Raw genomic sequence first — 27,864 nt, forward strand, 5'->3', positions numbered from 1 at the left:
ACAAAGATAATTTTGGATATTTCTCCAGAGACCACCAGACCTAGAGTTTGCCTTCATATTGTAGGAGCCCAGCCTCCACAACCATAGATGGTTTTGTTTTCTGACTGACTTTTGATTATGTGCTGCCAAGGCATTTATGGGTTGCTCTGATTTCCCACAGAAACTATTAATTTCATTTTAATTTTCCCATGCAGACAATAATGGCACATGTTTTTAAGTGGGCAAATTTTAAAATTTAGAATGCAGAGGGAGACCACTGCCACAAACCAGGTAAAATCCGAAGAATGTGATTTATATAAATATGCAGCTACTGGCATTATATGTAGGGCTTCTTGCCACACAAACCCAAAATCTAGGAAATTTTTCTATGGATAAGCAGGCTACAACCTACCTGGCAAATGAAGGAAAAGCAAGCTATTGCTAGGACAAGTGGCTCTCCTAGAAAAGGAAGGGGCAATCTGGGAACTCCCAGTGGCTTCCCAGGGGCATGGAATAGAGACACTAGCAGAAACGTGTACCTATTCCCTGTTGTGTTGTCAGATTTATGAGGGGCAGTGACATTTCCAAGTTTCAACAAAGGAAGCCATTGTGTTAGCTTATCATTTGTGCTGAGGTTTGGTTTAGGGCATTTTTGTGTAAGTCAGTAGGCAGGCAAAGGGGCATACCTTTTGTTAAAAAACAATTTCTTTCATGGAGGACTCACTGCATTGGTGCCCTCCAGTTACCAAGAGACAGCTGAGAACTGCACTTCATTAAAGTGTACACCGTGCTGTTTTTCTACTGTCCCAGCATTAATATCTGCCCATCTGCAAGGATGGGAAATGCTGACATGACTCAAGGGGATGTCTGCCCATCTGCAAGGATGGGAAATGCTGACATGACTCAAGGGGATGTCTGTTTTAAGCAGCGTTCATAATTATCACAGGAGCCATACCCTTAATGGTTACTTAAGAGCTATCTTTTGTCCATCAACACACACAGACACACACACACAGACACACACACCTGGAAATTCTCATTAGTAAAAATTCCAATGTTAAGCAGATGTATTTATTAAAAATAATGCTAATATACTCCTGGGGCACACTGATTCCAAGATGGTGTTTGCAGCAGATTGCATTATAATTATTTAACAGCTAAATAATAAAGGCTTTTTTTTTTTAAACTTACAGAGTCACTAAATAATAGAAGGAAAGGAAAGAGTAGGGCTGATCCAGTGGAGACTGACGCTGGTATCGGTGTTCCCTAAGCATTTGTTTGGTCGGCAGCCTGGGCAAAGCCTGTATCTAAAGGGTTAATGGGGGTCCAAAGTAATTTTTGCACTGAGCTCCTCCCATGATGCCAAGAGGCATGGGATTGAGCACAGAGCAGAACCAGTTTATTAAACTGTTGAAATTGTTAAAAATGATTAAAAGCCAGGTCAAGATTTTCATAAACACTATTCCAAAATGTTTGTTAGTTTTAAAAATGTTAGTAGCAATGTGAGCATTCCCCGTGTCTTCCTCTCCTCCCCTCCGCTCCCTCTCTCTCAAAATAAAACATGAACACCCAGTGTAAAAAAAACACTTCGGGGAGGAGCATTTGTCCACCATTTGGAAAGAAAGGTGAGGAGGGGAGCAGACGGCGTGTAGCAGGTGCTGGTACTGCTTGAGGGGCTGCTGCTGCAGGCTCTGGTGACTCAGATCCCCCAGTAAGGCATCAGGTGTCGGGACTCCTTCTCGTAAACGTCTGGCACTATGCCGTAAGGTGTCTGTACCATTTTAACTGTCGACTTCCCAAAGAGCTGGCGCTCGTAGTCTATCAGCTGCCTCCAGAAGCCGACGTTGGGCCTGATGACGGGCCTCCGGGCTTTCACCCAGTTGTAGGCCTCCAGCAGGCACACGTTGTGAAATTTCATCAGGTACGCGATGCAGAGCGTAGCCGAGCGGCTGACCCCCGCAGCACAGTGCACCAGGGTGGCCCCGTGTTTCCGGCTCACGCTGTGGATCTTGTCGGCCACGGTGTCAAAGTACAGTCCAATAGGGGCGTGAGGCATGTCAGCCAGAGGCACTTTAACGTATTCAAATTGGGGCCAGTTGAAATTGGGGATCTCGATGGTTGCGTTCACAATGCAGGTGATGCCACGAGCCTGGAGGAGGTGCCGGTTGGAGGCTACGCTGCCTCTGCCCAGGAAGAGCGAGGAGGTGATCTGCGCGATGCCTCCTAGGTCTCCCTCTGAAATCATCCGGGGGGCCATGAGTGTCCGGGGGAGCGTGCTGTGACCTCTGGAGCTCATGAAGACACCAGCAATCACACTTGCATCGTTGGAAGCAAGACCAGAGTGTGCTGTTTTCCTCTACCAAGGAATCGGAAGTTACAGTCGCCTTCCTGCAAGATATAGGTATCCGTCAGTACCCTGAATGCTACTGATTTCTCACAGCCTTCTGCAATGTCTGCGGAATGGGAAGGTGAGAGGATTGGAGATGGTTATTTTCTATAACAGCATGTTCCTTCCAGGATGGAGACAAATCATTTTCATTGATTAACAGGAAAGGTAGTCAAAGATGCCAACATGCAAAATCAGTGTAAAACTCAGCACTCTGGTGATTTTTTTTGTTTGTTTTTTTAAAGGCACAAAAGAGAGTCTTCCTATTTTAGGGAAAGTTAAAGACAGAAACAAGTGCAGCTAATCCCTGAATAACAGCATTGTGGGGTCCTGCTCTTACCGAGGGGAGTGGTGTTCGGTGGTAATTAGGAAGAGATCAGAACTTCTGATCCCGCCTAAGGCCGTGCTCATACATATATTCTTGCCTACCTCCACGGCTATGATGGCCATATTTTCATAAGCCTAACTCTAGACATAGAGATCTTACAAAGGTGTAAAAATGATACTGCTTTAGGTATTATATTCCAATGAATGGCCTTTGTGGACTAAAGAGATACTGAATTGGATCAGTTATAGAAAAGCCAGGAACATATGGTCACCTTAGCTCTTTCTAATTTAAAAGAGCTAACTCTATCATATTATTTGTGACATCTGAATACCTGTGCTATGACATTTCCATGGAAACAATCCCAGGTAACTTCAAGGCCATGGTAGCAAAAATTCACTCATCTAAGTTAAAGAGTATTTTAGCTGACCTGACCCTGGATGTGGCCAAATACACTTTGCTCAGCCCAAGATTTTTCTAATCTCCAAGATGTGTCACACCCCCTGGCTTAAGATGCGTGTTGGAAATAAAGTTTAACAGAATGTCTGTGTAGTCTTTCACACCACTTTAGTCTGTGCCCTGAGAAATGTGCGTATCCCCCACCCAGGGCCCCACTGGGCTGCCCGGAGTGATTCCACAGCCAGAGGTGGTGCTGGGCTACTCACTTGTGAGGTGTCTGGTTCCTCTGGAGTCCTGGGTCTGGAAAGTCTTATGTGAGGGAGTGCTGATCAGACTGGATACAAATCAGATCTGTAGAAAGACAAGGAGGTGGGAATGTGGTCAATCAGGAAGATCAAAAGAAATCCTCCTGGTTTTTTACTATGAAACTAGGTTTGACTGGAATAAAGCTAGGAAGTCGAAAGCATGTTAAATATATCTCCATGTGTATTTAAAGAATGTGCCAGTGAGAACTGTCAACCTTGGGACTTCCCTGGTGGTCCAGTGGCTAAGACACTGTGCTCCCAATGCAGGGGGCCTGGGTTTGATCCCTGGTCAGGGAACTTGATCTCACATGCTGCAAGTTAGGAGTTGGCATGCTGCAACTTAAAGAATTGAGTTCATATGCCCATGTGCCGCAGCTGAGATCCAACACAGCCAGGTAAACATTCTGAAGAAGAAAAACTATCAACCCAAGTGTCAGCTTTTTGTTAATATTTTTCACACCACGGGTTATGTGTCGTTAAGTGCACTTTTGGCCACAGTAAAGATGAATTTTTGAGAGGAGGATTCAGAGACAGCATACTGAAATGTAAGGCTCTGCTCACGGGGCCTGCAAGAAATGCACAGGAAGCTCAACTCTCTTCCCTGTGCCAGCAGCCAGGCCAGCAGTGTGGGACTGGGTGCAGTATGCCAGACGCCACGTTGGGTGCAGCGAGCCAGCCAGCTCCACAAACCGCAGCACTGCAGAGGTGGCCTCGGCCATGAACATCAACCCCAGGAGGTGCTGGTGGTGGAGAGCAATCTGAAATGGCTTTCATTTTGTTTTCTTGTCCATGTTGGCCCTCTTATTTACTCATTTATGCAACAATGTGAGCACCAATCAGCATTATTAAAAATGTGATTCTCCCCCAGTCACATGCAAATCAATGAAGTGAGAACACACCACACAAAAATAAACTCAAAATGGCTTAAAGACCTAAATATAAGTCATGACACCCTAAAACTCCTAGAACATAGGGAAAACAGACTCTGACAATAAATAGTACCAATGTTTTCTTAGGTCAGTCTCCCAAGGCAATAAAAATAAAAGCAAAAATAAACAAATGGGACCTAATCAAACTTACAAGCTTTTGCACAGCAAGGGAAACCATAAACAAAACGAGAAGACAACCTACAGACTGTGAGAAAATATTTGCAAATGATGCAAAAGACAAGGGCTTAATTTCCAAAATATATAAACAGCTCATACAACTCTTTAACAAACCCAACCAAAAAATGGGCAGAAGACCTTAATACCAGACACCAAAAGGCATACAGATGACCAATAAGCACATGAAAAGATGCTTATTGCTAATTATTAGAGAACTGCAAGTCAAAACTACAGTGAGGTACTACCTCACAACAGTCAGACTGTACATAATTTAAAAGTTTACAAATAACAAATGCAGAAGGGGGTGTGGAGAAAAGGGAACCCTGCTACACTGTTGGGGGAAATATAAGTTGGTATAATCCCTATGGAGAACAGTATGGAGGTTCCTCAAAACACTAAAATGAGTTACCATGTGTGCTCAGTCACTCAGCCGTGTCTGACTCTTTGTGACCCCACGGACTGTAGCCCGCCAGGCTCCTCTGTCCATGGGGTTTTTCAGGCAAGCATACTGGAGTGGGTTGCCATTTCCTCCTCCAGGGGATCTTCCCAACCCAGGGATCAAACCCATGTCTCCTGTGTCTCTTCTTTACCTGCTGAGCCATCAGGGAAGCCCAAGAGTTACCATGTGGTATGTGGTTTAGTCACTAAGTCATGTCTGACTCCAGCAATCCCACTCCTGGGCATATATCCAGACAAAACTAATTTGAAAAGATACATGCTCCCTAGTGTTCACAGCACTGTTAACAATAGTCAAAACACGGGAAACAACCGAAGCTGTTGAATGGATGAAGATGTGATAAACACACACACTGTGGAATATTACTCAACCATAAAAAAGAACAAAATAATGCCATTGGCAGCCACGTGGATGGACCTAGATATCATTACACTAAGTGAAGTCAGAAAAACAGATACCATATGGTATAACTTATATGTGGAATCTAAAAGAGGACACAAATATATCTACAAAACAGAAACAGACTCAGATGCAGAGAACAGACTTGTCAAAAAGGACGGGGTGTGGGGGAGGGAAGGACTGGGAGTTCAGGATTAGCAGATGCAAACTATCAATATTATATATAGGATGGGTAAACAACGTGGTGCTACTGCATAAGCACAAGGAACTATATTCCTGTGATAAACCATAATGGAAAAGAACATGTGTATAACGGTAAAAAAAAGTTTGTTCTCTCCTATTTGTCCCTCTGCCTTTCCCAGGTAACCATTACACTTAAATTTTTTTTTTTTTTTACAGCTCTGTGGAGCTATAACTGACATACAATTTGATGTAAAATGAGTTTTGACACACGTACACCCAAGACACCATGACCTCAAAATAATAAACATATCCATCACCCCGCAGAATGTCCTCATGCTCCTTTATAATTCATGCCTCCCTCACCCTCCAGCCCCATTCCCAAGCAACCACTGATCCACTTTCTGTCACTATAGTTTACATTTTCTAGACTTATACACTGGACTCATTCGATATAGGGTTTTTCTGTTTGGTCTGCCTTTCACTCAGCATAATGATTTTCACATTCACCCATGAAATTGTGTCTATTAATAGGTTATTCCTTTCTTTTTATTGCTGAGTAGTATTCCACTGTGCAGATATAGTTTGTTCATCTACTGACGCTAGTTTTAGACTAGCACAAGTGAAGTTGATGTAAACATTAATGTACAGGTATTTGTGTGGACATACACCTCCCTTTCTCCTGGGTAACTACCTAGGAATGGAAAGTAAAAGTCTCTCAGTCATGTCCGAGGCTTTTTGCGACCCCATGGACAATTCTCCAGGCCAGAATACTGGAATGGGTAGCCTTTCCCTTCTCCAAGGGATCTTCCCAGCCCAGGGATTGAAGCCAGGTCTCCTTCGTTGCAGGCAGATTCTTTACCAGCTGAGCCACCAGGGAAGTCCATGGAGTGGAAGGGCTGGGTCATAAGACATGTGCATATTTAACATTTTAAAATAGTTTTTAAACAACAGTTACAGCTTGCAACCTGTGGGGCAGGCTACCGTAATCCTCTCCAAAGACCTCAGAGGGTGAGCACTATCTTTGCAATTTCCCTCTGCTGTGTTCCAGAGCACCCGTGTGTGCGGCGCCCTGGATTCTGTGGCTGCCACCTAGGGGATACTTCTTGATCACCTACCTCTGGGGGCAAACACAATTCTGGGCTGGCTACCAACCCTGGGGCACTACACAGATACCAACACACTCTCAGTCTTTCAGTGAGAGGCCTATTTGCTTGTCCGGGAACTTCGACCTAAGGGGCCTCTTCTGCTGCAGCACGCTCTGGGGACGGGCACAGAGGTTGGCAGACACCGTCTTTTGTTCTCCCTCTGCCTCACTCCAACTCTCTGGTATCTTCTAGAAAGGAATTTGTATACTCATCTGGTACCCCAGTTTTTGTGACTGCTGCCCAGAGAACACATCTCTAGATCACCTGGCTCTGGTGGACAGTGGGACTTAATGCTAGTGGTCCCACAAGCCTGTGTATTTACACACTTTAAAAGCTGGTGACTGAGACCTTTCCCTATAGAACTCTTGACAGTTTGGGGCCCACCTGCAACTACTGGGAGCCACTAAAAATAGGCTACTCAGACAATCACAAAGATTTGAGAGAGAACCAAAAAGTCACTCCTCCAAAGCTGGGAGAGATGGCTGTTTTATTTAATGGAAAGAAACCAACAGAGAGTCAAGGAAGATGAAGAAGTAGAGGGCTATGTTCCAAATGAAAGAACAAGATAAAACCTCAGAAAATGTCCTTACTGAAATGGAGATGAATGATTTAAATGATTTACCTGTTAAAGAGTTCAAAATCATGGTCATAATGATGCTCACTTAACTTGAGAAAAGAATGACTGAACTTCAACAAAGAAAAAATATAAGAAAGTACCAAAAAGAAGTCACAGAGTTGAAGGATACAATAACTGAAAAATACACTTGAGTTCAACAGCAGACTAGATAACAGTAAAAAGGATTAATGAACTCAAACACGGCCAGTGAAACTCAGACCAACAGAGCAGTAAAAAGAAAAAAGAATGAAAAAAGTGAAGATTGCTTAAGGGACTTGTAAAATAACATCAAGCAGACATTTACATTATGGGAGTCCCAGGGCTTCCCTGGTGGCTCAGACAGTAAAGAATCTGCCTGCAATGCGGGAGACCTGGGTTCAATCCCTGCGTTGGGAAGATCCCCTGGAAAGGGGTATGGCAACCCACTCCAGTATTCTTGCCTGGAGAATTTCATGGACAGAGAGGAGCCTAGCAGGCCATAGTCCATGGGGTTGCAAAGAGTTGGACACGAATGAGCAAATAAGCACAGCATGAGAAGAAAGAAAAAGTGCTGAAAACTTCCCTAACCTAGGGACAAAAATACATTCAGATCCAGCAAGCTTGGAAAGTTCCAAATAAACCTCAGAGACCCATACCAAGACACATTATAATTAAATTGTTAAAAATGAAAACACAAGAAAACTTTAATAAAAGCTAGGTACGTACGAGGGAACCACCAGAAGACTATCAGCAAGTATGTCAGCAGAAACTTTCCAGGTCAGAAGGGAGTGGCATGATATATTCAAGATGTTGAAAGAAAACACTTCCAGACAAGAACACTCAGCAAATACTTGTCATTCAGAATTTAAAGAACAAGTTTTCCAGACTAGCAAAAACTTAAACCGGCCTTACAAGAATTAAGGCAACTTTCTTAAGCAGAAAAATAAAGGCCACTAAGTAGTAGTAGGAAAATATATGAAAATATAAATCTCACTGGTAGAGGTAAATACAGTACAATTTAGAAAAATAAAACATAAAGGTAGTATGGATGAGTTACTCATAAAGCTAGTATGAAGGTTAAAAAAATACAGTAGCAAAAATATAGCAGTTAAGGGATATACAAGACAAAATGGTGTAAAACGTAACCAAAAAAAAAAAAAAACAATGTGGGGGATAGAGTAAAAATGTATTTTTAGAATGATTGAAACTTTGTTGTAAGTTATGTGTAACCCTCACAGTAATCATAAAGCAAAAACCTACTCATAGGAGATTCATAAAAGGTCTGAGAAATAAAAGAATCTAAACATACTACTAAAGAAAATCATTAGGACTTCCCTGGTGGTCCAGGGGTTAAGAATCCACTTGCCAATGCAGGAGACATGGATTCAACCCTGCTCCAGGGAGATTCCACATGCCATGGGCCAGCTAAGCCCGTGTGCCACAACTACTGAGCCCAAGCACTGCAACTACTAAAGCCTGAGCACCCTAGAGCCTGTGCTCCACAACAAGAAAAGCCACCACAAAGAGAAGCCCGCACGGTGCAACTAAAGAGTAGCCCCTACTCCACGACTAGAGAAAGTCCTCGCGCAGCAATGAAGACCTAGTGCAGCCATAAATAAATAAATAAAATCATCAAACCACAAAGTATGACAGCAAGAGAACAGAGAAACTACAAAATAGCCAGAAAACAATTAATCAAATAGCAGTACATACTTATCAATAGTTACTTTAAATGTAAATGGGCTAAATTCTACAATCAAAAGGCAGAAGGTGGCTGAATGGATTTTAAAAAAGAAAAAAAAAAGACATGCTGCCTACCTCTGATGTGAGGATACACAGACTGAAAGTGAGGATGGGAAAAGATATTCCACACAAATGGGAACCAAAAGGAGCTGGGGTAGCTCTACCCAGACAAAATAGACTTTAAAATAAAGAGATGACGAAGGGCATTACATAATGATGAAAGTGGCGTGTCAACAAAAGGATAAAACATTTGTAAATATTTATGCACCCAATATAGGAGCATCTAAATATATGAAGCAATATTAACAGACCTCAAGGGAGAAATAGACAATAATGTAATAATACGGGACTTGATACTCCATTTTCATCAATGGACAGATCATCCAGACAGAATATCAGTAAGGACACAGGTAACCGTAACACATATATACAGAATATTTCATCCAAAAGCAACAGAATACATATTCTTGTCAAGTGCACATGCAACAGTCTCCAGGACAGATTGTATATTTAGGCCACAAAACAACTCCTAATAAACTGAAGACTGAAATCGCATCAAGCATCTTTTCCAATCACACCAGTCTGAAACTAGAAATCATCACAAGAAGAAAACTGGAAAATTCACAAAAAAGTGGAGATTAAACAACATGTTACTGAACAACCAATGGGTCGGGTCATAGGAGAAAACAAGAGAGAAATAAAAGCATACCTGCGACAAATGAAGGTGGAAATACAGCACAGCAAAACTTACGGGAGCCAGCAAAAGCAGTCCTAAGGAGTTCATAATGATAACTGCCTGCATGCCAAGAAACAAGACCTCAAAGAGTCTAACTTGACACTTTAAGGAACTAGAAAAAGAACAAAGCCCCAAGTTAGTAAAAGCAAAGAAGTAACAAAGATCAGAGTGAAAATAAACAGAGACTATGAAAGATAAAAGGGACTTCCTTGATGGTTGGGTGGCTAAGACTCCGAGCTCCCGATGCAGGGGGGCTTGGGTGTGATCCCGATGCAGGGGGGCTTGGGTGTGATCCCTGGTCAGGGAACTCGATCCCACATGCTGTAACAGGAGTTCACATGCTGCATGAAGACCAAAGATCGTGTGCTGCAACTAAGCCCCAAAGCAACCAAATAAGCATTTTTTAAAAGACAATAGAAAAGATCAATGGAACTAAGAGGTCACTCCACGAACAGATAAACTGGCAAATCTTTAGCTAGATTCACACACACAAAGGACTCAAAATCAGACGTGAAGGGAACAATTTCACAACTGATACACAACAGAAATACAGAGGGTCATGAAGAGACTACTAGTAATTATACACCCAGGCTGAATCGTGAAGAAATAAAAAATCTGAACAGACCAATAACCAGGAAGAAGATTGAATCCCTAATCAACCCCCACCCCCCACAACCCCATGCCACCAATGAACAAAAGTTTAAGATACAGACAGCTTTTCTGGTGAATTCTATCAAACATTTACAGAATATGTACCAATCCTCAAACTCTTAAAACACAGAAGAGGAGCAAACACTTCCAAACTCATCCTACAAGGCCAGCATAACATTAATACCAAAACCAGACAAGGACACCACAAGAAAATTACAGACCAGTATCTCTGATAAATCTAATGGAAAACTCCTCAACAAAATATCAGCAAACTATATTGCTGAATATATTAAAAGGATCATACACAATGATCTGGTGGAATTTATTCCAGGAATTCAAGGATGGTACAACATCTGCAAATCAATCAGTGTGACACACCACAATAATAAAAGGACAGAACCATAAAACTCTGAGAAGAAAACCTAGAAGTAAGCTCCTTGACACTGGTCTTAGTAGTGATTTCTTGGATTTGGCAACAAAAGCAGAAATAAACAAGGAGGACAACATCAAAGTAAAAAGCTCTTGCACAGAAAGGAAACTAAACAAAATGAAAAGGCAGCATATGGAATGGGAGAAAATATTTGCAAATGATTTGGCCAATAAGGGGTTAAGATCCAACCTATATAAAAAATGCATGCAATTCAATAGAAAAAAAATCAAATTTTAAAATGCACAGAGGGTTGAATAGACATTTTCCCACAGAAGAAATACAAATGGTCAACAGGTACATGAAAAGGTATTCAACATCACTAATTATCAGGGAAATACAAACCAAAACCTCACTTCACACTTTTTATAATGGCTGTTATCAAAAAGACAAGAAATAACAAGTATTGGCAAGGATGTGAAGAGAAAGGAACCCCTGTGCACTGTTTATGCAAATATAAGTTGGTGCAACCACTACAGAAAACGTATGGAGGGTCCCTGAAAAGTTAAAAATAGGATTACCATATGAGCTAGCAATTCCATTTCTGGGTATTTATCCAACAAAAATAAAAACACTAACTCAAGAAGATAGATGCATCCCCATGTTCACTGCCAAGACATGGAAACAACCTAATGTGTCCATGCATAGATGAATGGATCAAGAAAATGCAGTATATATACAAATACTATGGAACATTAATGAGCCATAAAAAGGAGGAGATCTTGCCATTTACAACAACACAGATGGATCTTGAGGGCATTATGCTAAGTGAAGTAAGTCAAATAGCAGCAGTTACATGTGGAATCTTAGAAAAAAAGTGCTCAAAGCTACAGAGAACAGATTGCTGGTTCTCAGAGGTGGGGATTAAATGGATGAAAAGGGTTAAAAGATACAAACTTCCAGTTTTAGAGTCAGTCATGGGGATGTGATATTTAGCATGGTGACTATCATCAGTGCTATACTGCATATTTGAAAGCTGCTAAGAGAATAATCTTAGAAGTTCTTGCCACAAGAAAACTTTGTTAACTAGGGGGACAGACATACCGTGGTGACCATTTTGCAGTATGTACAAACATGGAATCGTTATGTGGTATACCTGGAACTGATGTAACGTTCTGCAGCTTTATACTGCAGTGGTTCTCACACTTGGCGAGCATCAGAATCACCTGCAGGGCTTGTTAAAGCAGACTGCTAAGCCCCGCCCCCAGAGTTTCTGAGTTAGTGGTTCTGGAGAGGGGGCTCGAGAGCTGGCATTTATTTCCCAGGTGATGCTGCTGCTGCTGGTCGGGCGACACTGAGCACCCTGCAGAGGTGATGCCGTGGTGCGCCGCCCTGATTCCCCTTCCAGACTGAGGCACTCAGAGTGCCGGTGCTGACCCCTCAGTGTCTCCCCAGCAACTGCCCTTGCTCACTACAAGGGAGCTGCCTCCCCCAAGCTTACCACCCCTCGTGTGGGGCCCATATCTGCCAACCAGTGACACAGGGGTCGTGTGTAGGTGAAATCACATCAAGAAGACAAACAAGAAAGCAGTTGCGTGAGGAAATGAGTGTGGACCTGAGAGTTAGATGTACATGGAAACAGGCAGAACAGCCCGTCCTGCAGCAGAGCGCAGTCTCATGCCGCTTCCAAGTCTCTCCCTGGCAGAATCCTAATAGTTTAAAAAGCAAAGTCACCACGCGACAATAAACACACCAAGTAAGGCTTTTGAACTGCTGGTGATAACTCCATCCTCAATGTGGAAGATGCTAATCAAATTTCCAACTAGGTTATCCAGTTACTGTCTAATTAAGAGGGACTCACGTCCTGTGGTCGCCCAAATAATTATCCTGTTTGGGAAGCCACTTGCCCTCCTGAGACTGGGGTCAGTCCCAGGCTCACTGGACTTTTCAGCAGAAAGGTCTTCATCAAGGCCCATGGGTAAGGGATGGGTGGGCTGAAAGCCTAGCTTACTCAGCTAACTCCTCCTTCGCTGGGCAGTGAGAGGGTACTTGGTGCTGCAGGGAAAAGCAAGCAGATTGTGAATCCTCAGGGCAGAATCCAAGCGAGACAGACAGGATGCTCCCTCCCTGCTGCTGCTAGTCAGTCTAGTGCCAAAAACCTGCTTAAAGTGCCAAAGCCGAGTCCAAGGTTCAGAAAAACAACTTCTGCCAGAAAGCACTCAGAGGGCACCGGTATACAATGCTCCTCTGACCTAGACTCCCAAACCCTTCTCGCAGACCGGAAAACACAAGGTTCGGAAAGGGTGAGGTGATTTCAACTGGGAGAGGACAAGGCGCAGGGCTCTTCACGAGAAGAGATCCAAGGTGTCTGGGCTCCTGGCTCAAGCCCACAGACTGCTTCACGGTGACTGCGGGGGGTGGCTGCGGTCTCCTTACCCGCCCTTCCAGCGCCCCCACGCCACCATGCCTTCAGTGCATGAGGGGGGCCTTAGATCTGCCTAAGAAGATCAAATCCTCCATAAAGAAAAGACTGACCCAGATAGGCTGAGCTGCTCTGGCTTCTCCTATTGCCCAGAAGAGGGAAACAGTGCCACAGACGGTACACACCCTTCAGGTCCCAGAAAGCCCTCCTGATGGCAGAGGGAGGGACCACAGCAAGGAGCAGGCCCAGGGAAGGCAGAGCAAGAAGCCCTAGTCTGCTTCATGTGTAAGATTAGCAGTCTGATCAAAATGAATAAAAGAAAACAAGGGTGTGACATCACAGGTGGGTCAAAATCAACTTAGTGAATGTGTGCAGGGAAAACAAAGAGGATATCTATCTACTAGGAGAGTAAAAGACTGACCACGTTTGAGGGATCAGTGATTCCAAGGTGCCCTCTGAGTGACAGCAGCGCTCCCACTGCAGCGCCCTGGTCTCTGGGACAAGGATGACCAGAGAGGACGCCAAAGAATGTCCACGTCGCTGTCCATGGTGTTCAACTCATTCACTGATGTTCACAGTGTTCAGCTTGCATTTACTTCTGAGAGGGAACAAATGCTTTCTGGGCCAAATGCTTTCTGGGGTGAGGTGAAAGACAAAAAGGAGGAACTATCCTAAACCAACCCCAGAGGGTTGTTTTTTTTTTAACAAGTTATAAGAAATGTCAGGGATGATGCTGGTCTCTGAATAATGAACATCAAAGGGCTAAGTGCTAAACAAAATGCAGAATTAGTGTCTACCTAGGGGGCCAGTAATCTCAGTAAAGCATAAGCTGCTAACAATGGCCTGGTCCCTGTACTGGAGCGCTCCTGGGATGTGGGCACCAGGATCTAAACCTGGAGCAGGTGCAGACTTGCTACCTGCTGTCAGTCTATTCACAGTATCCATCCCACTGCCACAGAAGCTACTTAAAAAAAAAAAAAATCATGACAAGAAAACCACTAGAATCAGGAGTTAAAGAACTGAAATTCTATCTACAGCTTTTTCTTCTTCTTTTGTATAAGCAGAAAAAATGGCCACAATAGTGCCAGTGATGACCCTTTAAAATGATCTAAGATATTTTTAGCTTTAGGGATTTCAGAGGTTTATAATATATACTGGAGGCCTATACTTTTTATTTTTTTAATACACAAAAAGCCTATGTAATCACATTTTCTTCTTCCATTAAATGTCTACTTTCAAAAAAAAAACCCTTAAAGTCATCAAAATAGAGGCATGAGCCTACGTTGCTGTAAGTAAATAAATACTACTTTTCTGATTATATTTCATTATTAAACCAGAAATGTGTTCCACTGGGGGGACTTCCCTAGTGGTCCAGTGGCTAAGACTCTGTGCTCCCAATGCAGGGGGCCTGGGTTTGATCCCTGGTCGGGGATCTAGATCCCACATCCCACAGCTAAGAGCTCGAATGCCACAACTAAAGATCCCGTGTGTGATAACCAAGACCTGGTGGAGCCAAATAAATATAAATATTCAAAAAATATTAAATAAAAGAAAAGTGTTCCACTGGAGGAAAAAAGTTAACTCTTACAAATAAAAACCACAGTGCGGCAAAATTTCAGGGGAAAAAAAAACTTTCTGATAAAACATTGAGAATAAAATTCAAACAAATATTGAGCTGCATTCATGTTAAAATGAAATAAAAGATATTCACAAATTGTTCTCACTTATCTGGAGAGCTAAATCTGGAAAGCTAATTTGCTAAAACATCTCAGATTTGGAGGAGGGGTTGTTTTTGCTTTTCCTGCCATATAATTTAACTGATGCGATGGCTGGGAAGAGGATAGATATACATAACACACAAAGAACTAAGGAATCTGAGAATCACCATTTTGATAGTTTGGCCGCAGATATTCCCCTGGAGTGCAGCTGTAGAGCAACTGCCTATGTAGTCGTGGCCTGGCTGATATCTCGATACCCTCCTGTGGACCACCACCCAGCCCATGAACTGAGCCTAACAAAGGCTTATCATTTGAAGACACTAGCCAGCTGCTGGGTGGAGAACAGACCACAGTCCAAAGGAAGACATGAGTAGGCCACTCGATGAGAGCAGGGAAAAAAGCATGCCGATAGTGACAGAGACGCACAGACGTTAGAAGTTTAGCTCCACTGATAAACTCATAGATTCTCATGTTGAAAACAGAATAAGAAGAGACTATAAATAACTCCCTATAAAAGGTGAAAGTATGCATGTATTTGTACCAGGGGCGATCCGTTCCCATTTGGAACTGAGTTTTTGAATCCGGTCCTCGTCCCCCTGGAGGTTTAAGTTATTTGTCACTCACTCACACAACAGTATTTACTGAGTTCATGCCACATGTTCAACACTATTCCAAGTGCTGTTGGGGACTATGGCAGAATGTATTTGCCAAAAATGGCCACAATAACATCCTGAATCCCATGTGACCAACTCAACCAAAATAGTACAGTAGAAATGACGCTTCTGAGGCTAGATCATGAACAAGCCACACACCTCTCCTTGGTCTCCTAAGACATGCTCCTAACCCAGCTGCCATGCTGTGAGACAGCCCAAAGAAGCCAGACAGAGTCACCATGTGGAGAGGTCACTTGTAGGAGTTCCAGCCAGCAAGCAGCCTAGCGGACGTCCCAGCTGACAGCCAGGATCAACTACTAAATATGCGAGTCAAGACACTTCAGTGATTCTCAGGACTTTCCTGGAGGTCTAGCGGCCAATGCAGGGAGCCTGGGTTCCATCCCTGGTCAGGAAACTAGATCCCACATGCTGCAACTAAGACCCAGCCCAGCCAAATAAATAAAAATATTTTTTAAAAAAGACATCCCAGTGAAACTAGCTCCCAATCATCAAGTCACCTCCAGACACTGTGGAGCAAAGACAAGTTGCCCTCACTACATGAGGTCCAAATTCTCGACCTACATAATCTGTGAGCAAAATAAAAATGACTTTTACACCACTGAGTTTTGGAATGGTGTGTTAGGCACTGAGAGTCACCAGAACAGGGATATAAGGTAACAAGAGACATCACCCTGTGCTAGGATTTTATCACCTTCAAGAGATGACACAAGATACACATATAAAACAGGTAAGTAACAATAAGAGAGGGACTAACAGTAAGTGAGTTGAATGATTGCTGCAAACAGTGGGTGCTACAGCACTGCAGACAAGGCACAGGGTCAAGACAAAGTAAAACAGTCGGTGGTGCTGAAAACCTGAGCTGTTTCTTGGGGAAGTGTCTCAGAGATTACACTCTCATGCTTTTTCTCCAATCCATTTAAAGCAGACGCCATTCTGTTCTTGCTTTGCAAGAAGTCTCCCTATTTGGAGATTCCAAATGAAGAACACCCTCACTGCTTACAAAATGTGGTCCAGGGCCCAGTAGCCATCAACCTGCAACTTAAATGCAGAATCTCAGGCCCCATCCCACACCTGTGGAATCCGATTCTGCAGCTTAACAAGATCCCAGATAAGCTGTACATACACTGAAGGGCGAGAAGCACAGGTCTCATTAATCTGCCTCCGTTGGTCCCGCAGGACTTGCCGAGGCAAACTCGAGCGCCTGTGTTGTTTAAGCCACACGAGCATGCTCAGCCTCTCTGGGATCAGTATCATCGTGCTGTCATGGTTCCCAGATGAGGAATCAGAGGTAAATGGATGCTAAGAGGCTTTCCCAGACTCAACACAGAAAGTAAGTACCCCCACTGGGGCCAGAACCCCTTCTCAATGAGTGGTTCATTTGTTAATGAGTCATACAATCTGACCACAACAGACTGACTGACCTAAAGACTACCAAAATGTACATCTCACCAGGGAAGAAAACAAAAACTACAGAAAGAAAGAAATTATGGAATGTAAGGTCGGTCTGATTGTTCTTTATCTATAATATAGATATTCATCTAAAATATCCTAAACCGCTAAGTGGTATGAGATGGTCTTTGGGTGTGAAAAATCTGATCAACTTGAACCAAGAAAATGGGTGCAGTATTTCCACAATCACATTTAAGCTTGCTTGGTAATAACTGGAAACCAATTTATGCCACAGCCTATACAAATAATACTTTTAAATCTTCAAAGAGTTAGAGGTAAAAAGTAAACATGAACCATAGATTCCTGGTTAACTAGTAAACTCTGATTTCTGTAGGAAGAACATCTGCACCCACAGTATTCGGCTGTGCTGTGCTTAGTCACTCAGTTGTGTCCGACTCTTTGCCCGCCAGGCTCCTCAGTTCATGGGGATTCTCCAGGCAAGAATATTGGAGTGGGTTGCCATACCCAGGATCCTCCAGGGGATCTTCCCAACCCAGGTCTCCCGCATTATAGGTGGATTCTTTACTGTCTGAGCCACCAGGAAAGCCCGACTCACAGTATTAAAAAGAAAAGAAAAAAACCACACATCAGCAACTAAACCCAAGTTAAGTATAAGTTTGCCTCAAAATTACTTGAAAAGCAGAATCATGAAATCTCAGGTCCATTCACAAATAAGATCTCAATACTTAGAAGTTCACTATTAATTTAAAGAAGACAAAAATGAATTTTAAAATTAGAATGAAGTTCATAGGACTAAGAGCTCAAGAGGGAAGAGCTGAGTACTCTGATCATCTAACCATTTGACATCTCACTGGATATATAAACATCTTGATATATAAACATCAAGCTGTGAGCCTCAACTTTTCCCCACAGGGATTTCTTTATCATACCCCTGGCCAAATTCTACATTTTTAGTACTTTTATACCAAATTAACTTCATTTGTAAACTACTGATGAATTAACCTCCCATTTTTCTTTATAAACCAAAAGTGAAAGTCACTCAGTTGTGTCCAACTCTTTGCGACCCATGGACTATATAGTCCATGGAATTCTCCAGGCCAGAATACTGGAGTGGGTAGCCTTTCCCATCTCCAGGAGATCTTCCCAACCCAGGGATCGAACCCAGGTCTCCTGCCTTGCAGACGGATTCTTTACCAGCTGAGCCACAAGGGAAGCGGCATCTAGAATTATCTATGAGAGTTTCTGAGCTGAACAAGATAACCAGGTTAGGTCTCTCACATTAGCTGGAGGGAGGGAATCTGATAATACCACACATACCCCTATATCCCTGCCAAAGGAGAGCAGGCTTCCCTAATTCTGAGGGCAACTGTGTATCTGAGCCTTCCTGGAGCAAAGGGAGAAATCAAATTTTTAGTTAAACAGGAGTCAAAGAACATAGTATCCTGAAGTTATTCCCTTGGCTTTCTTTAGCTGTCTCCTAAAGAAATAATCTTGGGCTTCCCTGGTGGCTCCATGATAAAGAATCCTCCTGCCAGTGCAGGAGACATGGGTTCAATCCCTGATACAGGAAGATGCCACATGCCATGGAACAACAGAGCCCAAGCGCCACAACTACTGAGCCTGTGCTCTGCAGCAAGAGAAGCCGCTGAAACTAGAGAAAGCCCACCCACAGCAACGAAGACCCTGTGCAGCCAGAAATAAATAAAAAACAGTCTTATACAAAAAGATAATACACACAGTTCTTTGTAGATTATACTACTAATTACTAGTCACAGGCTAAATGAGAACCCAATGGCCTATGAACCTCATCCTGTGTGTGTGCTCAGAAGTGTCTGATTCTTTGCGACCCCATGAACTGTAGCCCACCAGGCTCCTCTGTCCATGGGATTATCCCAGGAATACTGGAGTGGGTTGCCATTTCCTTCTCCAGGGCATCTTCCCAACCCAGGGACTGAACCTGTGTCTCTTGCGTCTCCTGCATTGGCAGGCGGATTCTTTACCACTAGCGCCACCCGGGAAGCCCTGTGAACTCAACTCGACTCTTGTTCAAATCAGGGGCCGGCGAACTGTGGCAGGTGGGCCATGTCTGGTCAGTCATCTCTTTCTCTACTGCCCATGAGCTAAGAATGGTTAATACATTTCTAAACTGTTAACAGAGAATTCAAAAGAACAGCATTCCATGGCACATAAAAACTGTATGAGATTAAAATTTCAGTGTTCATGAGTCAAGTTTTTACTGGAGCACAGCCACACTCATTTGTTACATATTAACTACGGCCTTTCTGTGTCACAAGGTAAGCTTAAAACAGCAAGCTAAATAGTTGCAACAGAAATTGTATGACCCACAAGCCTAAAATATGTACTACCTTACCCTTCACCGAAAAAAAAAACTGCCAACCCCTGAAATTATGTTATAAAGCCATCACAGTAGATGGCAAAGAAATATTTTTCCAAGTGGCCCTAAGGACCCTGCATGAGAATCCTGCATGAGACTCAGGGGGCTGCTGGCTGGAAGGCTCCGGTGGTGCTCTAGCCGCTATGTCACTGTTTACTAGTCAACAGAAGCAACACCCTCTTATTAAAGAGTTTTTTCCTGCCACTCCACAAACTCAAAGACCTAAGAAGTCAAAAAGACCTGCCATGGTCCACTGATGATGGAACTGTTCTGGGACAAGGCACCAGTAGGCCCAGCAGTTGCGTATGAATTTCAAAAGGGCCCTTCTGTCCACGGAGACCTCCAGATGGTAGCGGAAAGCTGACCAAACTGGATGGGAAGTCACTCTCTGTCAACATAAGGGCAAGAATGGGAAGTGATGAGGTGAGCAGGGAGGGGCGTGACCTTGGCACCAGGGCTCCGCCTCCTCCCTGCACCAGGGGGAAAAAAGTTCCTCTGTAAATTACATCCTTTGGAAAAAGATATCAAAAAACACAAATAAGATATCTCCCCCATCACTAAGACTAAGAGGTTCTGACTCTACTTTTCATCTGCCCCCATGGGTATCTTTTCTTAAAAAACTCTAATTTATATATAAGTAGGTTTTTTTTTAATTATGGTTAATTTAGAGAATCTGGGGGGGAGAACTCTTTATTTAGTATATGAGTGAAAAAGTATGCATGATTTGTAAAGACTGAAAATAGACCAACCTAGCCATTTTCCAAGATGCCCTACAGAAGAAATAAAGAAGTATTACAAATCTTACATTCGTGTGTGTGTGTGTGTGTGTGTGTGTATGTGTGTGCGCGCTTAGTCAGTTGTGTCTGACTCTTTGTGACCCCATGGACTGGGATATTTTTCCAGGAAAATACTGGAGTGGGTTGCCATTTCCTCCTCCAGGGGATCTTCCTGACCCAGGGATCGAACCCAGGTCTCCTGCACTGCAGGCGGATTCTTTATTGCTGAGCCATCGAGGAAGCCCTGTTTTCATTTTTTCTCTTTTTTTTTCAGATGCTACTTTATCAGTTAATTTCATGGTGACAGTTGAAGGATGTTTTCTAAACCTATAGAACTGTAACTCTGCCCCTAGGATACAAACAGTTAGCAGATAATACCAGGTACACTAGATGCTCAACACACACCTGGACTTAATAATTTAATAATTGTCCTGACATGACCTCCCCATCCTCTCTCCCTCCCTCTTTCTCTCCTCTTCTCTCTCTCTCACACACACACACCAGTTTTAAATCCAGCTAGCAACACCAAACACAAGCGATTCAAGTTAACCCAGCAACTGGTTACTCAGAACGCAGGAACTATCAAACCTAGTTGTAAACTACCTCTACTGTCCAATACAAAGGGAGACCTGGAGAAACGGACATTTCAAAGACTGTAAAAGCATTTCTTCTCGTAGCAAAGAAGCTGTGGTTCCTTTGGTATTGCCAGGGAATTCCTGCGCTGGTGCCTCTCAGGATCTGCATGTGTACACAAGCATGTGAGTGAGTACCAACCCTCCCTCAGACGGTATTTTCACAAGGACTAGCCTGGGTTCCTGCACACGTGACACGCTAAGCCTACACATTCAGGGCCGGGCACCAAGCAAGTCTTCTCCAGCACAACGCACCTCACCACCGCAAGACATCTCTTGGCTCAAGCAGTAAGTCTTTCAAAACCTTTAAAAGACTACTAGACACTTTAATTTTTAATGCTTCCTTTTGCAATATTTAAATTGCCCTATACACATCTTGTCTAAGGAAAAAAGATCTTTGGAAGGATTCTATTGTGTATTTCTCAGCCACACAGAGTGGAAAACCATCTCTGGTGCTGGGTGTTATGTTAGTTCAAACCATACAATTAAACATAAGTATATAAAAATACAGTGGTACAGGAAGGGCCAGGGATCAAATCAAACCACCTCTGTGACATTTATTCATTCACTCAGGAAATATCCAAACATATTGTGGTTAAACAGCAAGCATGGTGGATTATAAATTCAAGGCTGACACCACTGGAGGAATGTAAATTGGTACAACCACTTTGGAAAATTGGCCTCAGCTAACAAAGTTGAGGATACACGCATCCATGACACAGCAGTACTCATAACTGCCCTGGACCAGAAATAACCCAGACGTCCATCAACAGCATATGACAAATAGATAACTGTGGAGTATTCATACAAATATGAACTAATTACAGTCACAGGTAACAACATGGATGAATCTTAAAATACTGTAATGCAGGAAGAATTTAAACCAAAAAAATCATATACGTATGTAAATACATATATAAATGCATATATACACACACTTACATATACACATATATGTGACATTGGCTGCCACCCCCAAAAAAAGGATTTACAAGAATACCTACCTTGATTCTACTTGCATAAAGATGAAAACCAGGCAAAATGAAACTATATTGTTTAAAGATTAATATTTAGGTGATAGGACCTCCCTAGCGGTACAGTGGATAAGAATCCACCTGCCAATGCACAGGACGCAAGTTCAAACCCTGGTCTGGAAGATCCTACATGCCTTGGGGCAACTAAGCTCTTGTGCCACAACTACTGAAGCCTGCGTACCTAGAGTCCAAGCTCTGAAATGAGAGAAGCCGCAACAAGAAGCTTGCACAATGCAACTAGAGCATAGCCCCCACTCACCACAACTAAGGAAAGACTGTGCCCAAGAACAAAGACCCAGAGCCGCCAAAAATTAAATAAATTAATTAAAATATACATATATTTAGGTGATTAAAAACTTTAGAAAAGAAAGGAAATGATTTTCACAAAAATGAAGCTAGTTACTGGCTAGGTTACCTCTAGGGTGAGGAGAGCGGTGGTCATTGGAAAAGAGTGTATTTCCTGACCCGCAAGATGGTTACAGCTGTGTTTTCTTTAAAATAATTAAGTTATCCATTTATGTTTTATACCCTTTTATGTGTTACTATTCACAACTTAAGAAAGGTTAAATAAATACAATGTTGGTTTTTAGGAATTCAGAACCCTTACAATTCTGGCCAATCTGGGGAGAGAACTCTTGGAATATCAGTACTGCCCTGTCAGTTTCATGAGGTCAGCGACCTTATTTGCCTTCTACCCCAGTATTCAGCACTTAACTTTTCTCATAGTAGAAGTCTCAATAAATGTCTAACACATAAACCCATAAACCCTTTTTTTTTTCGGCCATGCCCAGCAACTTGTGAAATCTTAGTTCCCTGACCAGGGACTGGACCCAGTACTCGGCAGCAAAATTGCAGGGTCCTAACCACTGGACTGCCAGGAACCCATAAACTCTTTGACGTGAATTTTGTTTTAGCTCACTTGTCTTCTGAAATTACTGATTTGAATGGTTTTCAAGGAAAACGTTAACATTTCCCTTTCTCTGTCTTCACCCCAGTGAGGCTTTCATAAATAACTAAAGCTACCATCTTAAATGCTTAAGTTTACACACAGGGCTGTTGCTTCAGCAACTCCTTCGCCTTCCACTCCCTTTTACGCCTCCTCATAAGCAAAGAAAAGACAAATTCACGAGATTTTTTTTTTTAATGGCAAAGTTTTCCTTTGCAACCAAGAGTAGCACCAAGGATCTTAATGATTTAACTGTTCTGAAGCTAAGAAAGGGTCATTTGCCTATTGTCTGGAGAAAACACTACCAGTGCTATCAGGGTTAGTAAAACTTAATGACCAGCTGGACTAAAAACACATAGCTAGCTACCTGTTCTAGACAGAAACCAAATGTCTATAAACAGGACAGTTTTAAAGTTAATACTTAAAAATAATAAAATAAAATAATTTAGTTAAAAATGTCACTCAGAAAAAAAAAAAATAGAAAGCTAGGTTTTCAGACTATGCAAACCAGAAAAAAGAATCACTCTGTACAAAGAGACATTCAAGAAAATGCTTAGCAAAGCCTGAAAGAACACACATAAACCAATAAAAATATACACAGTGATTACTTTTGGGACAGATGCTCAAAAGAAAGCTTTAATCTTATCTGTAAAGTTTAAATTTTTTAAAAACAGACTGATTAATTCTTGTGGTATTGGGGAAAAGTATTTGTAACCTACCTTGCCTTAAAATAAAATCCCAATTGCAAAAGAATCTACCAAACACAGATTCCTCCTTAAGGACCAACATTTTAAAATGCTCAAGTTTTAAAGGATTTCTCGGACTTATACACCTGGCCAGTTTTGGTGTTGTTTTTTTTTTTAATAGTAAGAATATACATTTATACCATTGTATTAAAGAATATTGCAGAAATCATACCTGCAATCAACCACTGTGAAAGAGTTCAACTGAGAACTCAGCATAGACAAGTTGGACACTGACGTTTAAAACCCTTGGAATGAAGGAAACTGTCTCCCGTTTTATGGGGGGAAAGCCAAAAATATCAAGCATCTACCTCTCCTCCCTCAAGCGTCAGAAGATGAGTCAGAGCTGGAGGCAGGAATAGGGCCCATGTGTCAAGCCGCCCGTGCAGGGCACCTTCCTACCTCCACCATCTGCCCCCACCCAGGTCAGGGTCCCTCCCTCAGCCTGTCACTGGTGTGAAGGCTCAGGGGTTTCTAGTGAAGAAGAGGCAGCTATTCATTCTGAGGGGTGCCTCCTTCCCTGCATTTGTAAAGACAACGCAAGAATGGAGGCCTTTAGGAGTCCACAAGGAACAATCACGAAACACCAAACGCAGCTCAAGAAAGTGGAGCTTCCAGACACGTTCAGGTAACTTTGGAAAGAATACAGCACCTTTGTTCCTCTGGTTGGAAAGAGAAGGAAACACACGGAGAGCAGCTATGACTTGTCTGGTATCACTTAACTTTGTGACACTGCTGAGTCCCAAGGATGGAGATGCTGACAGTTCCAGCCTCTGTGGCTTTTAACTGCTCTGTACAATCTCAGGGAGTCTGTTCCAACATTCCATGACACTTCTGACTAAGAATCCCTCATGGACTAGGAATTCCAGGAACTCTGTTCTATATTCCTTTCAGATGAGTAAAGAATCAGGACTTGACTTTTTGCCTCCATGTTCACATCTGTAAAACAGGATGGTACTGCTTTTTACCTACCTCTCTCATAAAACTACACAGAACAGCTAGTTCACACATGCTAAATGCCCTGAGGTCTTCCTGGATGAAAAGAACAAGGTACTTAAAAAAAAAAAAAAATCCCTACACAGTAGAACTGCATTTTAAAGTCACACCTCCTTCTCTTGCCTCTGGGATGCCCAGTTACCATAACACTAGCTGGTACCATTGGCAACATCCACCTAAATAAAATATAGTTATACAATCCAGCGAAGGCAGCTACATACAGCATGCAACTAACTCCTCTCGTATACAAACAAGAACTCAACTTCGCTTTGAGCAAGGGTACTTAAAAGAAATAAAAAGATAACGTTGGCACTGTGCACACTAATCCACCACCGTAGAGAAACCCTCAAGTTGAATACTTGGCATTGCTGAAAGTCAAGTTGCTTCTATCAATGCACCAGAAACCTTCGCAAGAGGCAAGAAGCCGCCGACGCTCCCGAGGCTCGGAGCGGGCGAACGGTGGCAGCGGGGCGAAGAGGCAGAGAGGCCATGGCTGGACCCGGGAGCAGAGGGGTCAGGGAGGGGGAGGGGAGCAGAGAGGATGCTCGCGAGGAGCCGAAGGCCGGGACCCGGGCCCAGGCGCCGCCGCAGCAGGAGAGCAGCCCGGGTGGGCGGCCGGGGTAGGGGGTGCTCCGACCGCCCGCGAGGCGGGGCCGGGCGGGGAGGAGGGGTCGCGGCGGAGGGCGCCGGGCCTCTCCTCTCCCCGCCAAGCAGAAGATGCGAGAAGCGCCCGGGAGCAGGTGGGGGACGCTGGCACAAAGTTTCTGGAGACCCGGCTCGCACGGGTCCATGGCTGTCCGCTCCAGCCAGGGCCCCCGGGTCCCGGTAGGCGCCAAGTCCCGCCCGCCCGCTGCCCCCCGCCCGAGCCTGCGGGCCCCGTACCGGCTCGCCCAGGCTCGCGGCCAGCGCTCTTCTCTGCTGCGCGGCTCCCGGCGTCTGCGGGCTGGCCGCCGCGCGCGCCCCTCCTTCTCTCCTCCGCCCGCGCCCGGGGCGGGCCGCGCGCACGCTCGCTGCGCCCCACCGCCCTCTCCCGGGGCGGGGGCGGGGCCTCGGCGCGGGGCGGGGCCTCGGCGCGAGAGGCGCGCGGCGGGCACCCCGCCCGCCGAGCGGGGGACGCGCGGAGCCGCAGCGGCGCGCGTGCGCACTGTGCGCTCCGCCGTGGAGTCTGGCATCCCGCGCGCGCATCCCTGGTACCCCGACAGACCTCTGCTCAGAGGACCCCAGCGGTGTCCCCGTCTGTCACAACATACGACGCTGCTGTTTTCCCACTTGAGCGTCTTCCTCCAAACTAGGTTTTGGCGAGGGCCCAGGGATGGCGAACTAGGGTACTTTGTGGATGTGAGAGGGTTAAAGACAAGAAAACGATACAAGTATAAAAGGTGTGAAGATTGCAGTTAGTGACTAATCTCCTATCCCCACCTTCCATCCTGCAAGGGGGAGCCCGGAGTTGGGTCCAAAGCGTGAAGTGAAAATAAATCTCATGGCAACTGTTGGATGAATTTTGCTTGGGCAGGTATGGGCAGTTTCCAGCGACTGTGGGAGGCTATGTTGTCAGAGACTCAAGGGGCTATGTGCTGTGCTGTGCTTAGTCGCTCAGTCGTGTCCGACTTTTTGCGACCGCATGGACTGTAGCCCGCCAGGCTCCTCTGTCCATGGGGATTCTCCAGGTAAGAATACTGGAGTGGGTTGCCATGCCCTCCTCCAGGGGATCTTCCCAACCCAGGGATCGAATCCGGGTCTCCCGCATTGCAGGCGATTCTTGACCGTCTGACCCATCAGGGAAGCCCAGAAGTGGCTATAGATGTGGCCATCTTCTGCCTGCCCCGAGACCGCCAACCCACTGTCATGAACTACAGGTACCATCTGAGTTTCAAAACACCAGGTCCACAGCTTGTGCCTCCAAGGCAGGGCTGAGGGTCTCCGGAGCGCAGGCCGAATGCATTAATCCATGGAGGGCTTATTTGCTGTGTCATTCTGAGGGTCTTTTTTTTGTTTTAATGTAGGTTTGTCCATCTATAACTTGAGTAGATGCAGAACGGACATTCAATACAACCTTGCCCTGGCAGATGAGGGGAGGTATAAACAACTTCCTCCAGGCTGGGCAGTGAGTCAGGCTTCTAAGAGTCCCAACTCCACACCCAGCCCTTTACTCACCAGCCCCAGCTCCTCACCGATGTAAATCATTGGCATCAGAGTTGCTGAACAGTCAAACGAGTAATCATAGTTTTGGGAGGAGGGATGGGTGAAGGAAGTGAACACAGCAGTTTGGGTTTACATCCCGCTCTCCTAAACTCCTGCATCTTCAATCGCAAGCTTTGAGGCTTTTTCATGCTCTTTCTGATCTCCAACCGAATTCCGAGTCATTCCGTGGGTGCAGGAATATCCAAAAGTTCTGTCTGCTTTCCAGACAAAAATATAACATCAAAACCATTTTAGTGATCATCTTAAGGGAGCTAAAAGACCTAGAATGGAAAGATGTCTAGTTTTCCCGTCATAAAGACAGAAAGCCTTAAAATTATGCAAAATTAATCTTTCCAAGAAAGAACAATGCAGAATTTGATTCAGGATAACACATTAGGAGTTCAAATCTTGCCTGGGAAAGAGATCTTCCCAGTACCAAATTGCGCCACCATCAATTCATCTAGTGACTTATTTTTGACATGCCAATACCAAAATAGCAAACTCTCTAATAGAAACGATTGTATGCTGCTTTCCTCTCTGTTTCTCCCCCCATAGTTTTTCCTTCAGTCAATTCGGTGACTCAGCAGCACGGATAGATACATCCCTCTTCAGATTCAAGCTTGTTTATTACACAGAAGGCAGGTTTCCAGAACAGCTCCTTGGTGACAAGGAACTGGGCATTTTCACACATTGTAGGACTAAGCCTACCATGAAGAATCAAATCCTCATCAGGGAAGAGGAGGGAGGAGGGCTAAAATAAAGTTTGTGCTGAGTGTAATGTATGTGTAAAGATCTAGAGATTAAGGAAAGTAGGAAGAAGTGCTAAACTCAGAAAGATCATTTAGTGACTGTACATATATGCCTGTGGGTAGGGAGGTGCTTTATCCCTTTACAGAATGTGGAAATGTGGGCTTACAGAGGCCTCGACAAAAAAATGCAGTTTGAAGGTTTTGTCTTCCGGACCAGCACTGTTGGATAGAACTTTGGGGGCTGGAGATGACCCATACTGCACTGTCCAGGACAGCAGCTGCTAGCCTCATGTGGCTTTTGAGTTCTTGAAATGTGCCTAGTGTGACTGAAGAACTGAATTTTAAATTGTAATTAATTTTAATCGATTTAAATGTAAGTAGCCACATGAGGCCAGTGGCTTCCTTACTGGGC

At 44.0% G+C, this 27,864-nt stretch overlaps 1 protein-coding gene across 3 annotated transcripts; it reads right to left on the reverse strand.

Moving 5' to 3' along the window:
* Positions 1-1,034: 1,034 nt before the first annotated feature.
* Positions 1,035-25,462, reverse strand: DUSP14 (dual specificity phosphatase 14). Of its 3 annotated transcripts, XM_081584558.1 has the most exons (4): positions 25,405-25,462; positions 24,179-24,465; positions 3,356-3,440; positions 1,035-2,367 (listed from the first exon to the last, which is right to left on the reverse strand). In XM_081584558.1, exon 4 carries the CDS (start codon positions 2,273-2,275, stop codon positions 1,679-1,681), a length of 597 nt encoding a protein of 198 aa, XP_081440684.1. In that variant the 5' UTR covers positions 2,276-2,367; positions 3,356-3,440; positions 24,179-24,465; positions 25,405-25,462; the 3' UTR covers positions 1,035-1,678. The 3 variants fall into 3 exon arrangements, with proteins under 3 accessions (XP_081440684.1, XP_081440683.1, XP_081440685.1); XM_081584557.1 differs by lacking the exon at positions 24,179-24,465; XM_081584559.1 differs by lacking the exon at positions 24,179-24,465 and having other exon boundaries at positions 1,035-2,432.
* Between the last annotated feature and the right edge of the window lie 2,402 nt (positions 25,463-27,864).

The sequence above is a fragment of the Giraffa tippelskirchi genome, chromosome 3 (genome assembly GCF_054371585.1).
Source record: "Giraffa tippelskirchi isolate mGirTip1 chromosome 3, T2T-mGirTip1v1.2.pri, whole genome shotgun sequence".
In the NCBI taxonomy this organism is placed as follows: domain Eukaryota; kingdom Metazoa; phylum Chordata; class Mammalia; order Artiodactyla; family Giraffidae; genus Giraffa; species Giraffa tippelskirchi.